The sequence below is a fragment of the Acinonyx jubatus genome, chromosome B1 (genome assembly GCF_027475565.1).
Source record: "Acinonyx jubatus isolate Ajub_Pintada_27869175 chromosome B1, VMU_Ajub_asm_v1.0, whole genome shotgun sequence".
In the NCBI taxonomy this organism is placed as follows: Eukaryota; Metazoa; Chordata; class Mammalia; order Carnivora; family Felidae; genus Acinonyx; species Acinonyx jubatus.
In genome coordinates this window covers 43,410,492-43,427,171 of record NC_069382.1, presented here as the reverse complement: position 1 = coordinate 43,427,171, position 16,680 = coordinate 43,410,492, and the positions used below count along the sequence as shown (strand labels likewise).

Genomic DNA, 16,680 nt, shown 5'->3' with positions numbered 1-16,680 from the left:
GAGTTTGTACTGATAGCTTGGCTCCCAAATGCTTGCAGGGTTGTTCCAGGCCTCCACCTTTCCTTATTTGTCACTTCTTTCTCCAACTGTGAGACACCTGACTCTATCTGCATTGTATTCCCTTGTTCACTTCTCATATGCACATAAAGCAGTCTCAGAATTGCTAACCTCTATGAAAAACCTTCACGAGCTTCCAGTGTTTACGCACAGCTCTTTGTCTTTGGCCTCGCAGTATCCCTTCAAGTTACTGTTAACTTAGATTCATTCTGTTCTTTCTCACCACCTTCAGTGTGCTTGTGTTTCTCATTTATAACAGGCTCATTTGTTAGTGTTTGTATGCTGTTTTTATGTTCTCCCATCTCTTTCGGGGGAGGGGCAAAGTGTGTGTGTGTGTGTCTATGTGTCTGTGTCAGGGGGTTATGTGAAGCGTGTGTGAAACATTACTGTGGTTCCAGGAGTAAAGTTGTATGAAAAGGTTAACGCAACCCCATCCCTGCAACCCCATTCTCCCTTTTTTCCCCTCACCTACCCTTTATAGGTAACCAGTCTCTTTAGTTTCTAGTTTATCTTTGCTGTGTTTCTTCTGCACAAATAAGCAGATATATGTGTATTTCCTTTTATCTCTTTTTTTCGTATGTGGAGGGCAGCATACTATAGATACTCTTTTGCGTTTTGCTTCATGTCATAACTCCACAGCACTTTGAAGAGATCATCCTAATTGTTTTCTATTTTTTTAGCTTCATGATTATTATGTGGATGTATCTGGTTTATTCAGCCATTCTGTGGGCACTTAGATTATTTCTAGTATTTTGCAATCACAAAAAGACAGTGAATAACCGTGAGCATGTGTGTTTTGTATTGTTGCTGGTGTGTTTTCAAGGTAGAATTCCACAAGTAGAATTGCTGGAGCAAAAGATAAGCAACTATATATGTAGTTTTGCTAGCCTTGCCAAATTTCCCTTCAGAAGGTTGTGTGATTTTGTATTCCCATCAGCAATGTAGCGTGTTTATTTCCGCGTGGCCTCACAAACAGAATGTGTTGTCCTGTGTTTTAACTTTGGCCAGTCTCATAAGTGAGAAATGATATCCCAGTGATGTTTTAATTTGTGTTTCCTTGAATTATCTGTCCCTTTATATACTAGGAATATTGGCTTTTTGTGGTACATATTGTGAACATTTTCTCCTACTTTGTCAGTTGTCTTTTGATTTTATGACTTTTTTGTCATAAAACTCTTTAATGTTTAGTAGCTCTTTTAATGACATGATTTATTCAGAATAGCCTTCATTATCCTTTAGAATGTGAAAGTGAATTTAAATACACTCACTACTTAAAATAATAAACTCACTACTTTTAGACAAGCGTACCTTATGAATTTTGTCTTTGTTTTTCTAGAGTATTAATGCAAGTTCCAAATAGCATATTATCCACCAATAAATACCTCAGTATTTAGGGGCACCTGAGTGACTCAGTTAAGCGTCCAACTTCAGCTCAGGTCATGATCTTGCAGTTTGTGAGTCCGAGCCCTGTGTTGGGCTCTGTGCTGACAGCTCGGAGCCTGGAGCCTGCTTCAGATTCTGTGTCTCCCTCTCTGCCTCTCTACCGCTTGTGCTCTCGCTCTTTCTCTCTCTGCCTCTCTCTCAAAAATAAATATAAAAAAAAACCCTCAGTATTTGTGTCTAACAAGGATTCTTTAGAATGAAACCATTATACCATTATTATTCCTAAATAAGATGGATAATAATTCCTTAATGATCTAATACCCAGTCCACATTCACAGTTCCACGGTTGTTTAAAATACACTTCTTTCAGTTGTTTCTTTGAATTGGATCCAAACAGGTCATATATTTATTGCATTTGGAAGCCCGTTATTTCTTGATTTCATGCTAGAAATGAACCCTTGTATTGATACTGGTCATTTGGAAGTGAAGTGATGTAATTCCATGGTGTGATGTCCATTATATGTGGATTGTTTGACTTCTTGTAGTGATGAGCATACTTTGCTAGTAGGGCAAGTAGGGGAGGGCCAAATAAGTGACTTCAGGTTTTAAGAAGTGAGACTTGTCTTGTTTCACTATACTTCACAGCTTTAATTCTGGACAAGGGGAGAAAAAGTAGGAACACTGGTCCTTAATAGTAAATTCATTTATTAGAATATATGGAAAAGCAATGCATGCTTGCCATTTATGCTACTCATGCTGAGCCTAATAAAAATTAATGATAAATCTGTATTGTATCTTTTAATGTTTTTATTTTGAAATAATTTCAGATGTGTAAAAAAGTTGTAAGAACAGGGGCACCTGGGTGGCTCAATTGGTTAAGTGTCCAACTTAGGCTCAGGTCATGATATTGTGTTGTGGTTCATGAGTTCAAGCCCCACATCGGGCTCTGTGCTGACAGCTCAGAGCCTAGAGCCTGCCTGGGTTTCTGTGTCTCCCTCTCTCTCTCTCTGCCTCTTGCTTGCTCACGCTGTGTGTGTCTTGCTCTCTCAAAAATAAACAGATGTTAAAAAATTAAAAAAAAAAAAGCTGTAAGAACAGTACCAAATTTTTTTTTTTTGAACCATTTGAGAGTAAGTTGCCATGATGCCCTCTGGTTTTTGAGAACTTGATTGTGTATTTCTTACAAGCAAGGACATTATCCTTCTGTTGTTATTTAGTGCTGCTTGACAAATTAACATAAAAGTTAGCAGTCTAAGACTACAAATGTTCATTATTTTCTATGGTTTTTGAGGGTTGGGAATCTGAGAGCAGCTTGACTGTGTGGTCTGGCTCAGGAGAATTCACGTGGCTGAGATCAGGCTCTTAGATGAGCCTGCCGTCTCTGAGGACTTAGAGACTGGAGGATTTATTTCCAAGATGGCTCACTCATGTCGCTTTGACAGGATGCCCTTAGATCCTCACCATGTGGGCCTCTCCATAGACCACTTATTTGTCCTCACCCTGGAAGCAGAGTTCTGGTGCAAGTGATCCAAGATCGCAATAGAGTTTGAGTATCTTCTATGACCTATCTTTGAAGTTGGTCGCTTCAATTTTGTTTTATTTGTTAGAAATGAGTCACTAAGTTCAGCGCACACTCAGGTGGAGGGAAATTAGGCTCCACCTCTACAAAGGAAGAGTATCAAAGAGTTAGTGGGTATTTTTTAAACTTTCACATTCTTACAGAACCAGTATATAGCCATCAAAGATGGGAAATTAACACTAATTAACTACTCTCTGATGGTCCTCAGATCATATTCAGGTTTCTCCAGTTGATCCAATGTCATTATAACAGAGGATCCAGTTGAGAAGTGTGTGCTACATTTAGTTGTCCTGTCTCAAGTCTTCTTTAATCTGGAATAGTTTTTCTGTCTTTCCTAGACTTTGATGACCTTGAAGCTTTTTTTTCTTAAAGTTTATTTATTTATTTTGAGAAAGAGAGTGTGAGCAGGCAAGTAGTAGAGAGGAAGAGAGAGAATCCCAAGCAGGTTCCGCTCTGTCAGCACAGAGGTTGACACGGGGCTCAAACTCACGAACTGTAAGATCATGACCTGAGCCAAAATCAAGTCGGACGCTTAATTAACTGAGCCACGCAGGCACCCCAGCCTTGAAGCTTTTGGAAATTAGAGGCCACTTGTTTTATAGAATATCCCTCAGTTTGAGTTTGTCTGGTTGAATACTTGGGATTCAATTCAGTTCTGCATCTTTGACAGAAATATCATTAAAATGCTGTGTTCTTTATATTGCATCCTGTCAGGTGGTTCTTGATTTTAATTTGTCCCATTACTGATCATGTCCACTTTGATCGTTTTGTTAAGGTGGTATCGGCTGGCTTTAGCCACTGTAACGTTAACTTATTTCCCCTATGTAATTAATAAGTGTTTTATGAGGAGGTAAGTCCTTTAGTGTTTTATTCTGTCCTTAACACTTGCCTTGCTCAGCCCCCACCTAGTGATTTCAGGGGCTGAGTTTCTCAGGAAGGAGTAAAGGATGAAGAATTTGTATTTGAGAAGGTAAAATTTCCCAAACACATAAGAAAGTTATGCTAAATAATATGCATTTAATTTAAATAGGTTACCATTGTATCTGGCTGGTACACAAGCCGAGGTGGCATAACCAAAAGAGTGCAGATCCAGGGCTTTTCAATCTCTGCCACTGTCAGCCAGGCCACACCGGCCTGCGGTGTGATCTTGAACAGCCACATGCTCTGCTTCCGCATCTGCATAGTAGGCATGGTGGTTGCAAGGGTCAGAGAGTCTGCCTACCTGTCTGTCTACCTACGAAAGTACTGTGTAAGTCGTAAAGGCCTTTGTAAAAGCTAGAGCTAAGTTTTGTGCTTCCTCAAGTAGAATTCAGACAACTTCTAGTGTTAAACACTGTTTCAAATACTTTTTCGTCAATTAAGTCTTAATTGGATTTGTGATGTTTCTACATTGATAAAATCAACCTACACCACCTGGAAATGTTCTCCTATCTTTTGTCATTTTTTTCTTCACTTCCAAGTCATTATGTCCCCTCCTATTGGTTTAGATTGTCCCCTTATCTTACATAACGGCCTCATAGAAAGATGAATATGATGAATCTTCATATACTTTTCTCCCAGATTTAACAATTACCAAGTTTTTGTTCTATTTTATCTGTTTATTTCTGCATCTCTCTTTTTTTCTGAATTTGTAAGAAGCAAATCTCACCCTTCATACTCTAAAAATATGGATATTTTGTTTTATAACCACAATGCTATTATCACACTTAACAAAATAGATCATTTCTTGCTATCATCTGAATTCAGTCCATAATCAGATTTCCTTGAAATATCTTTTTATCTCCTCACAAAATACTCATTATTTACAAAGGGAAAATAGTAACTTTACAGTGGAGAAACCTGTAAGGTACCACGTTAATCAAGTGATCAAAGTTTAATACAGTATCAGCATTTTGACATCCTGTGCTTCCTGATATGATGCACTGAGAGGCACAGCATTATTTCGGTGATATTCCTTACAAAAAGCTTAACCTGGGCTTAAACAGGAGGAAACATCAGACAAACCTAATTGAGGGACATTCTACAAACAAAGTGACCAGCACTCTTTAAAATGTCATGGTCATGAAGGACTTGAACTGTCCCAGATTGGAAGAAACTAAGGACACATGACAACTAAATGAAATGTGGATGTTGGATTAATCCTGAAACAGAAAAAGGATATTATTTGGATAATCGGCTTAATTTGAAGACGATGTATAGATTAGTTAATAGCATTGTATCATTGTCAATTTTCTGGTTTTGATAATTGTGTTATGACTGTAGGTGGTGTTAACATTTGGGGAAGCTGAGTGAAGGGCATGTGGGGAATGTGTACTGTTTTTGGAAGTCTAACATTGTTTCAAAATAAAATACCAAGTCTTTTATTAATTTTTTTATTTTATTTTTAAAGTTTATTTATTTTGAGAGACAGAGAGCAGAGGAGGGACAAAGTTTATTTATTTTGAGACACACAGAGCAGAGACAGATAGCACCAGGCAGGTTCCGTGCTATCAGTGCAGAGCCTGACATGGGACTTGAACCCACGAACTGCGAGATCACGACCTGAGCTGAGACCAAGAGTCGGACGCTTGACCAACTGAGCCACCCAGGTACCCCTAAAATATCAAGTCTTTTAAAGGATGATTTACACAGGGTCACCTGGGTGACTCAGTAGGTAGAGCATGTGACTTGGTTCCAGGGTCATGAGTTCAATCCCATGCTGGGCCTAAAACTTACTTTAAAAAAAAAAAAGGGCGGAAGGGGGCGCCTGAATGGCTCAGTCATTTAAGTGTCTGACTTCTGCTCAGATCGTGATCTAACGGTTCATGGTTCGAGCCCCACTTTGGGCTCTGTGCTGACAGGTCAGAGCATAGAGCCTGCTTCAGATTGTATGTCTCCCTCTCTCTGTCCCTCCCCTGCTCCTGCTCTGTCTCTCTCTGTCTCTCAAAAATTAATACATATTATTTTTAAAAAGGGGGGTGGTTTATACAAATCAGGATCCAAGCACATTACAGTTGGTTTGTTATATTTTAGGGAATAGACAGCATAATTAACTCTTAACCTGTTATCTCAAATATCACATTTAATAGAAACTAGGTTATCTGACCACTTAACTTCCGTTTTCTTCCTCTCTCCTTCGGCCGTATCTTAATGTTGAGGTTTTGAACCTTCTGAACTTGAGAGCCCTGATCTGGTATTTCTGATTTTTTACTTTGTTTTACTGGAGTGTAGGAGACTCTGGTTTTTGTGGCAATCGTCTCTAAGTGCCTCCAGTAAGATGCAGGCCTTTGTTTCCATCTCCACACTGCAGCTCCCCAGTTAAAGATCTCTGATGACCGGCTGACTGTGGTTGGAGAGAAGGGCTACTCCATGGTCCGGGCTTCTCATGGGGTACGGAAGGGTGCCTGGTACTTTGAAATCACAGTGGATGAGATGCCGCCTGACACTGCTGCCAGACTGGGTTGGTCCCAGCCCTTAGGTGAGTGGGAGCGATCATGAGGACATCACCGCAGGCAGAAAGGTATAGACCATGTGGTTGTGCTTCATGACTTTTTGGCTTATTGGATTATGGGCATAAAATTCACTTCCTAAAGGATAAGGTGGTTTGCATTTCCTAGAAATATTTTTATAACTCTTTACTTGTGAGAAATAGTTTGTCAGGAATTTTGCAAAACTGACCAAAAAATACAGTGAAAAGGAGTAGAAATTTTTCTTTTAGCAAACTAGAGTCAATTTGCAATCTTGTGACTTCCTGTACATCTCTTTATTGGGACAGGTAACCTCCAAGCTCCCTTAGGTTATGATAAATTTAGCTATTCGTGGAGGAGCAAAAAGGGAACCAAGTTCCACCAGTCAATTGGCAAACACTACTCTTCTGGCTATGGACAGGGAGACGTCCTGGGATTCTATATCAATCTTCCTGAAGATACAGAGACAGCCAAGTCACTGCCCGATACTTATAAAGATAAGGTGAGTTTGTATCCCTGAGAGATTCCTGGGTTTGAAGACATGTGGCAACCAACATATTCCTGCACCTGTGGCCTGAGTGTTCTCTTGTAATGCTGACCTAGCATTCACACTTTCTTCCAAGATTTCATTTTGAAAGTTTTTAGACGTAACAAAGTTGAAAGAATTTTAAAGTCTGTGTCCAAATACCAATCACCTAGATTCTACCTTAACCTATTATCTGTTCATTCTTCCATCCATCCATCCATCCATCCATCCATCCATCCATCCATCTTGTTTTAATGCACTTCAGAAAATATTACAGCCATCAACATACCTCACCAGCGGGGGGGAGGGGGGAGGGGGCGCCTGGGTGGCTCAGTCAGTTAAACATCCAGTTCTTGATTTCAGCTCAGGTCATGATCTCACAGTTTGTGGGCTCTATGCTGAGTGTGGAGCCTGCTTGGGATTCTCTCTCTCTGCCCCTCCCCCACTCACACATGCTTGTGTGTGTGTGTGCACGCTCTCTCTCAAAATAAATGAACTTTAAAAATATGTATACATCACCTGCGCCCAAGTACTTCAAGGTACATATCATTAGCTAGAGTTCAACCTTTATTTATTTATTTATTTATTTATTTATTTTGATACAAAATTTACATAAAATGAAATGTATAAGTTTTAAATGTATATTCACTGAGTTTTGAGTTTGGCCCAAACCCCTAAGGAGACACTAGAATCTTATCACCCCAAGAAGTGCCCTCATGCTCTTTCCCAATCAGTCCCAACTGCCATCCCTACAGAGCCAACCATTCTTGAAATTTTTTTCCCTATCATAATTCTATTCCATTAGTTCTGTTTGTTCTTAAACTTATTTTATAAATGGAACCATGCAGTACATAATCTTTTGGGTTTTGGCATTTTTTGTGATTGTTGTTTTAAATGTTTATTTTGTGAGAGAGAGCATGTGAGAAGGGGCATTATCTATTTTCCGATTTTTTCTAGGTTTATTCATTATAGTTGACATATAATTATCCATTTTCCTATTTTTAGAAAATTCTTAAATTCCATTATAATTAACATACAGTGTTACATTTGTTTTAAGTGTGTAATATAGTAATTTAAAAATTCCATACAGGGGAGCCTGGGTGGCTCAGTCAGTTAAGTGTCCGACTTCGGCTCAGGTCATGATCTCGTGGCTCATGGGTTTGAGCCCCACGTCGGGCTCTGCACTGACCGTGCGGAGCCTACCTGGGATTCTCTCTTTCTCCTTCTCTCTCTGCCCCTCCCTAGTTTGCCCACACTTTTTCTGTCTCAAAATAAATAAATAAACTTAAAAAAAAAAAAAAAAAGAAAAATTCAATATATTATTTAGTGTTCATCATGATAAGTATACTCTTAATCCCCTTCACATGTTCCTTTTTTTGTTTTTTTATTTTTTGTTTTCCCCCTTCACATATTTCACACATTCCTCCCCCACCCCCACCTCTGGTAACCACCAGTTCTCTAGAGTTAAGAGTCTTTTTTTGTGTTTGTCTCTTTTCTTCTTTGTTCATTTGTTTTGTGTCTTAGATTCCACATATGAGTGAAATCATACGGTATTTGTCTTTCTCTGATTACTTTCACTTAGCATTATACCCTCTAGATCCATCCATGTTGTTGCAAATGGCAGGATTTTATTTTTTATGACTAATATCCCATTGTATGTATATACCGTATCTCCTTTATCCATTCATCTATAGATGGATACTTGGGTTACTTCCATAATTTGGCTATTGTAAATAATGCTTCACTAAATATAAGTGTTCATGTATCTTTTGAAAATATCCAGTAATGGGATTACTGGGTTGTATGGTTCCATTTTCCTATTGATGGACACTTGGGCTGTTTCAAGTTTGGGGCTATTATGAATTAAGTTGCGATGTACATTCTTGTACAAATGTCTTTGTAAACATGTTTTCATTTCTTTGGGTCAAAGGGTAGTTATAGATTTAGTTTTAGAAGAAATTGACAGACTTTCCATTCCCACCTGTGATGTAAGGTCATTTTAGTTGCTTCACATCCTTGTCACCATTTGTTGTTTGCCAACTTAATTGTAGCCATTTTGATGGGTGCCTAGTATAGTGTCCCATTATGGTTTAAATTAGCGTTTCTTTGATGACTAATGCTGGTGAGCAGGTTGTCATGTGCTACTAGCCATTCATCTATTTTCTTTTGTAAAGTTTCTTTTCAAATATTTTGCCTTTTTAAAAAGAATCAGGTTGTTTATCTTTTTTTATAGAGTTGTGGAATTTTTTTTAATATATTCTGGATTACGGTCCTTGGTTAAAAATTATTTTTGGGGGCTCCTGGGTGGCTCAGTCAGTTGAGCATCCAACGTCAGCTCAGGTCATGATCTCACGGTTCCTGAGTTTGAGCCCCGTATCCAGCTCGCTGCTGTCAGCACAGAGCCCACTTCAGATCGATCCTCTGTCCTCTTCTCCCTCTTCCCCTCCCCTGCTCACTCTCTCTCAAGAATGAATACACATTACAAAAAATGACTTTTTAAAAAAATTTTTTCTCCTAGTCTGTGACTTGTTTATTCATTTTCTTAATGGTGTCTTCTGATGAACTGACATTTTTAATTTTTATGAAATCTGTCAGATTTTTTTTATAGTTCTATTGCTTTCTGTAAGTTAACAATTCTTTGCCTACTCCCCACTCATGAAGATATTCCATGTTTTCCTTTGAAAACATGGTTTTAGCTTTTACATTTAGATCTTTGATCCACCTCGAATTACTTTTTGTATATGGTGTAAAGTAGAGATGAAGCTTAATTTTTTTTCCACATGGATGGGTGTGGTTTTTTTTAATTTTTTTTAAATTTTCTTATTTATTTTTGAGAGAGAGAGAGCAAACAGAGGAGGGACAGAGAGAGAGGGAGACACAGACTGAAGCAGGCTCCAGGCACAGAAGCTGATGTGGGGCTCAAACCCACATCATGAGTTCATGAGAACCATGAGATCGTGACCTGAGCCGAAGTTGGACGCCCAACCGACTGAGCCACCCAGGCGCCTCATATGGGCATCAGTTTTTGAAAATTTTTTCTCTCAATTCTTTGGTGCCCTTTGTGAAAATCAGATGACTTTTTGGGGTCTTGCTTTGCCCTTTTTTTTTTTTTTTTTTTTTTTTAATTTTTTAATGTTTGTTTATTTTTGAGAGAGACAGACAGAGATCAGAGTGTGAGTGGGGGAGGGGCAGAGAGAGAGGGAGGGCAGAATCTGAAGCAGGCTCCAGGCTCTGAGCTGTCAGCACAGAGCCTGATGTGGGGCTCAAACCCATGAACTGTGAGATCATTACTTGAGCCAAAGTCAGTCGCTTAACCAACTGAACCACCCAGGCGCCCGGAATCAGATGGTTTTATAAGTAGAATGCAGACGTTTAGCTTTTGGGCTCTCTAGTCCATTGATCTATTTGTTGATCTTTATGCCAGTACCACACTGTCTTAATTATTGTAGTTTTAGAGTCAGTCTTTAAATTGGGTAGTATCAGTCCTTTTTGCTTCTTTGTGTTTTTGTCTGATGTGGGGTTTTTTGTTTGATTTTAATTTTGAAGATATTAATATATGCCTAGACATTCTGGAAGGATACAAGGCCACTGGAGCAGAGATCCCTTTTGGCAAAGAGAAACTAAGTGTTGAGGGACATGGGGAGAGGTAGAGAAATTTCATGTTCTTGTATATCTCTTGAATTTTTTTTTCAACTTTTTTTATTTTATTTTATTTTATTTTTTTGGGGGGACAGAGAGAGACAGAGCATGAACGGGGGAGGGGCAGAGAGAGAGGGAGACACAGAATCGAAAACAGGCTCCAGGCTCCGAGCCATCAGCCCAGAGCCTGACGCAGGGCTCGAACTCACAGACCGCGAGATCATGACCTGGCTGAAGTCGGACGCTTAACCGACTGCGCCACCCAGGCGCCCCTTGAATTTTTTTTTTTTACTATGCTTAATATATGTATGTGCTAGAGATTAAAATTTTTAAAAGTTAATGTCATATATTTCCCTGGGAGTGAATAGTTAGGCTCTTGAGAACCAGCAAGGAAGGGGTGACCCAGAGGTCCACCTATAGGAGAAACAGGTAGGGAACTAGGAGGGAAGGAATTGGCCCTAAAAAAATGTTTTTATAGAATAGGAGATTTTAGGCCCAGTAAGGTTGTCATTTCTTTCACTGAGATTACTGAGGGGGAAAAAAACTGAATTATTTTTAACTTAATGGGTATTTTTGTTGTGATGAAAGTATATATATGTGTGTATGTATTTCCTCGCAAATCTTAGAAAATGTCTTTTTTTGAAAATGTTTAGCAAGTATGTGCCATCTGGTATTTTTTAAGAAGCACATAGTTGTTTAAAATCTAGCAAAGCTAACCCTGCATAGAGTTTTAATTTCTGTTGCAAAACACAAGGACTCAATGCTACTTGTCTGAAATTGCCTTTTTTTTTTTTTTTTTTTTTTTTTTTAATTTCATGATGATGTAGCTGATGCTTCAATGTTCCCTTTTTTCCCTTTCCTTCTTTCTTGGTTTTCAAGGCTTTGATAAAGTTCAAGAGTTATTTGTATTTTGAGGAAAAAGACTTTGTGGATAAAGCAGAGAAGAGCCTAAAGCAGACCCCCCATAGTGAGGTGAGTCGGTGAGTCATGATCATAAAAATGTCAGAACTAGAAAACTTTGAAGATTGGGACCAGGCTCCTAATTATAAAAGTGAGGAAAGTGAGGCCCAGAGAGGACTGAAGGGGTATGTGCTATGAGAGCTCGTCAGCCGCAGAGCAAGCTCCCTCTCCTGCCTGCTGTGATTATGGGACCAGATCGCTCTTCCTGTGTCACCATCCCGCTTTCAGAGAGATGATCGGTGTTCTTCTAGGGACAGTCTCCAGTGCAGAGGGTAAAAGCAGCAGCCTAATAAGGAAATCCATATGCGATTGAGGAAGCAAGGCAGAGATATTTCTTCTGCTCGGGAAGTATCAAGTACAGAGGGAGGAACACTGAATAGAAGAGGAGGGGACCTTGCTCTGTGACCCAGAGGCAGCAGGAGCTGTAATGGCTTATTTAGTTCCTCTAGAACTTTCCCTAATTCCCCTTTCCAAGGTGTTGGCCAAAGTCGTACCATAAATACAGTCTGGCCCAAAATAGGAGAAGGTGGAAGAAAATTTTGAGCTGGAAACACTGTTCCCTAAAAATGCTGTGATCGCTGTCTAGGACAGTAATAGAAGCTAATGTAGGAGAAAATAAAGTAGGCTTCCAGTTGTTTTTAGGGGAGAAAATAGTAAAGGGAAACAGGTAATGGACCTAGGATGATACAGCCAGAAAATCCAGCCCATGAGAAGACAGCTCTTGCTGGGAAGAACAGGCAGAGAAGGTTACTTGAGAAGAGGGGGTCTTTTATGAAGTCCATATGTAGTGATTAAGAGAGGATATTCAGAATAATTTCCAGACAGAAAGGACAAAGAAAATGAGGATTCAGAAACTTAAAGGATCTGAAGAGATTTTCAAAGTAGAAATGCAGAAGTGAGAATCTGATGCAAGGGAAGGGATCAAATAAATAAGCTTAAGTAGGTACGGTTCTGAGGAATTGGCAGAAGACCAGTTTGTTTTTTATACAGATAGTATAACGAATAATAGAAAGAATGCTTTGGTACAGGTAATGTAGGAATTCCGAAGCAAATAAACCTAAAGACCACCATTTACATGGTGCATATAAATATGCTCTGAAAAACCTGAAGACCAGCTAGATTGGTGCATGTAAATATGCCTTAAAAATGTAAGAAGACGTTATTACACCAGCTGTATGCTCTTCTGAGAAGACATCATTACCAGCGTGGTGGCAGTGCTTGTAAAGGGTTCTCCAAGGGAGTTCTTCAGTTTGCTTGTTCTGTTGTTAAATTCTGAAGTAAAACCGTTGTTTTTGTTTCAGATAATATTTTATAAAAATGGTGTCAATCAAGGTGTGGCCTACAAAGATATTTTTGAAGGGGTTTACTTTCCGGCCATCTCACTGTATAAGAGTTGCACGGTATGTATCGTCTGTTCATCCTGTGAACAGAACTTGAGGGAAACAGGTGAATGGTTGTGATGGATGATCATTGATGTGAATTCTAGAAAGAAATCTGAGTAGCCTAAGAGTGAGATGGGAATGCGTTCCTGTTGTTACTGTTTGTTCCAAAAACAGTTGGGTGTCTTAGGAAGTATTTGCTTGGATAGTTAAAAGATTGTGCAACTAGTGTGCTCCATACTTTGACTTTGAATGTGCTGTATGGTAAATGTCATTGTTCAGTGTAAAGGATGTGAAGTATATGCATGCAGAAGTCAGCTTGGTGTTATATGTCATGATAACCCACCATCATTGGTTAGTAAGTGTTGCTTATGCCAATCTTTTTTTTAACACGATACAGTATGAAGGGGACTATCATCAGATCCTATTGTGGGTTTTTTTTGTTGTCTTTTTTTAAGTGATTTGAAAAGGTAATATCTGGAAATTTACATATACTTTTAGTCTGTCAGTAACCACCACTGGAGTAAGATAAGGAAATCTTCAGGTAATAAACAGAAATCAACAAAAGTCTATTTTATTTACCTAATTTTTGATGGACATTAGGGTGTTGACCACTTTTAGCACTGGTAATCTATATCATTAGTTCCACTTATACCCTGAATATCATAGCTACATTTAAAAATAAAAAGTTCCCAGGTCACATTAAGCTTTTTTTCACTATTTTCCTCTGTTTTCTCCTGTCTGCTTGAATTGATCTATCCCAGGTTTCCATTAACTTTGGACCGTGCTTCAAGTATCCTCCAAAGGATCTCACTTACCGCCCTGTGAGTAACATTCACAGTGCATCCTCAGTATCTCTGCTCCTTCTTGCCATACTTATTCTGATCACCTCCTTTCTGTTTCTTGTTCCTCCCACAGATGAGTGACATGGGCTGGGGCGCTGTGGTAGAACATACTCTGGCTGATGTCTTATATCATGTGGAAACAGAAGTGGATGGGAGGCGGAGTCCTCCATGGGAACCGTGACCAGGTCCCTCTTTCTTTGCAGACATGGACTTGCTGGGGAATAAATTGGGGAGGGAGGCCTGTTTTTGTTTTTTGAACTGTTGCAAACATTCTCCCAAAGATACCGCAGGACACAGCCTGTGCTGTTAGCAAATTAAAAGTATGGGTGAGACTAGGAGACTCCCTGCTTTTCAACACTCTCCCCACTTCTGGTGACTGCTTCTATTTTGTGTGCCATATGCCAACAGCTGCTGACCCCAGGATCCTTTGCGCCCCCTGTGAAACTGGTGCTGTACCACGTATCCCTCCGACCAGGACTAGTTACCTTATTGTATTTTCTAAGGGGTGAATAATCTCGTCTAAGGCACTGACTTATTTAAAGACCTCTCCTTTTGTGGCATTGACTCCATCCCATCCGATTTCCAAGGAAGTAGTAGGCCTGTTTCTGAGAACAGCTGAAATCAGTGGCTGTACATTCCAGATCTAAAAGGTCTTTCCTTTTGGTATGGGTTTTTATTCCTTTTGAAATATTTTTGAACACTGGGGTCTCTGAAACTACTAGGTCTCTAGAACTGTAATTGTAAAAAGAACGTGCTTGCAGCTTTAACAATTAGAAACTCTTCCCAAATAAAACCTGTCTTCAAGTGTGTGTGGCACTCTGCTTCCCTTTCGGGGTGAGTTCCTCTTGGTGACAGGGGTAGCGATGTGGGCAGTGAGGAAGGGAGCCAGCGCAGGGGGAGGGAGGCGGGTTTCTGACTATCCCAACCCCTCTTCTCCTGCTTCCATCCTCTCTAGCCAGCTCAGCCACCCTTTTTCTCCAGTGGAAGTCACCTCAAGGAGATGAACAAGAGTTTAAAAGGGTTAATGGTGTCCCTCCAGCATTTCCCTTTGAACGTGTATGCTAATGCGTGCACGTTGTTTTCTTGCCTTACTTACCTTCCTTCCAAATACGTGACGATTCAGAATACTAAAAACTGGAATGTAAGAACGAGCCTTCCCTTGAGCTCCCTTATGGCTTCCCTGTCCCCCTTTTTAATACATCAGTGACAATGCAGCCTCCCAGGAATTTCCCAAATTTCATGTGACTATTGGTACCTTAACTTGGTAGCTTTGTAATAGATTTGTCTCCTAATGAACCATCCAGGCTGTTTTGGCCATTCCACATCTCTTAACAGGAAACCTAACAGAATCAGTGTGATTGTAGGCTGAAGGCTCAGCCTGTCACCGCTGGACACCCATTCATTCGTGGCTGGTCTTAGAGGGCAGACTTGGTCATAAAGCTGGACCATCAGAGTTTGAAGAACTCTAAGAGAATGAGGGTAGTGTTCTGTAGAGGAAGCTGGAGGTAAATTCTTTGTAATATAAATTACCACGTATTTTATTACTTGTACACCCACTCTCCATTTGATAAAATTTCTGTACATTGGATCTTCATAAATCAGGTTACAGAAGTTATGATGTTGCCTATTTATATTTCATATTCAAAAGTGTGTGTGTGTGTGTGTGTGTTTTGAGAAGGTTGATTTGAAGGACTCACAGAATACCCACTCTCCGTGGAGTCCTCTATAAAATGGTGTCAGTGAGCATATCATCACTGACCACTTACTTTATTCCAACATAAAATTAAACAAGTGGGGAAGTGGCTCCCAGTCCCCTCAAAGACACAGTTGCACGGTTTAGAGAAGGCAAATTTTAACTGAGCTCCAAACGGTGGTGTGCAGCAAGAAAGCCCATTTCCTTGCTTCCAGCCTGCTCTTTTTTGAAATCAGTGTGTATCACTTTACACATCTTTAGATGGTCATTTTCCCTTACTTAGCTGGGGGTGGAGGATAGTCTGTTCTTGAAATACTTTCTACAGCTCTGAGGCTCCCTGGTAAATAATAATTTGGTCTGTGCTAAAAATAGACTACTCTATGAGATAAGAATAAATAAGAAGAAACACTTCTATCAGATATAAAATTTCAGTACCTCCATAAATATGAGCATTCCCATGACTGCTAACCTGTTTACTTAACAAGCCGGGGCTCTGTTTCTGGACGGTTTAAATCATCAGTGCTGTTATAACTAGAATGGGAAAGTTTCAAGTGGTAATCGCTGGCTTTTCATCCTACTCACCCTTCTTAGCAAAGTAGTCCCACCCCAATCTATATTTTGAAAGCATAAATTCTCTGAATCTTGAAAGGGGAATTTGCTCTTACCATATTCCCTCTTTTGGCCTTCTCTCAAAATAGTAAAACACTGACCTGTTAAAAGCCGTGAAATTGGCAGCCCTGAGCCAAGCTGGAAGCAGATGTAATAACTGAAGATTCAGTTTCCAAGGCACGTGGGTGGCTCAGTAGGTAAAGTGTCCAACTTCAGTTCAGGTCATGATCTTGGGGTTTGTGAGTTCGAGGCCAGTGTCCGGCTCTGCCCTGACAGTGTGGAACCGGCTTGGGAGTTTCCCTGTCTCTCTCTGCCCCTGTCCCTCTCTCTCTCTCTCTCTCTCTCTCTCTCTCTCTCTCAGAATAAATAAGTAAACCTTACAGATTCAGTTCCCTTGTTAGGTGTCAACGTTCACAGAAGGGAAAATAATAAAATTTGTTTTTGTTTATCTTAGTAATATCATTAATTTTCTTTATTTGGTACCATCCTATCTTTTAATTACATAAATAAAAATCCTCAGTCATCACCTTCATCTTGCAATGCCTGTCAGCTACCAGTTCTAGA

At 39.7% G+C, this 16,680-nt stretch overlaps 1 protein-coding gene across 3 annotated transcripts in view; it reads left to right on the top strand.

Moving 5' to 3' along the window:
- The window catches only part of ASH2L (ASH2 like, histone lysine methyltransferase complex subunit), a 31,456-nt gene extending 16,833 nt beyond the window's left edge, over nucleotides 1-14,623 (top strand). For all 3 annotated transcript variants that reach the window (XM_015076082.3, XM_015076081.3, XM_015076083.3), the window contains 6 exons: nucleotides 6,309-6,476; nucleotides 6,774-6,967; nucleotides 11,510-11,602; nucleotides 12,892-12,990; nucleotides 13,734-13,793; nucleotides 13,888-14,623. In XM_015076082.3, coding sequence (XP_014931568.1) covers nucleotides 6,309-6,476; nucleotides 6,774-6,967; nucleotides 11,510-11,602; nucleotides 12,892-12,990; nucleotides 13,734-13,793; nucleotides 13,888-13,995 — 722 coding nt within the window. In that variant the 3' untranslated portion in view covers nucleotides 13,996-14,623. The remainder of the gene's footprint in view (nucleotides 1-6,308; nucleotides 6,477-6,773; nucleotides 6,968-11,509; nucleotides 11,603-12,891; nucleotides 12,991-13,733; nucleotides 13,794-13,887) is intronic.
- Nucleotides 14,624-16,680: the final 2,057 nt, after the last annotated feature.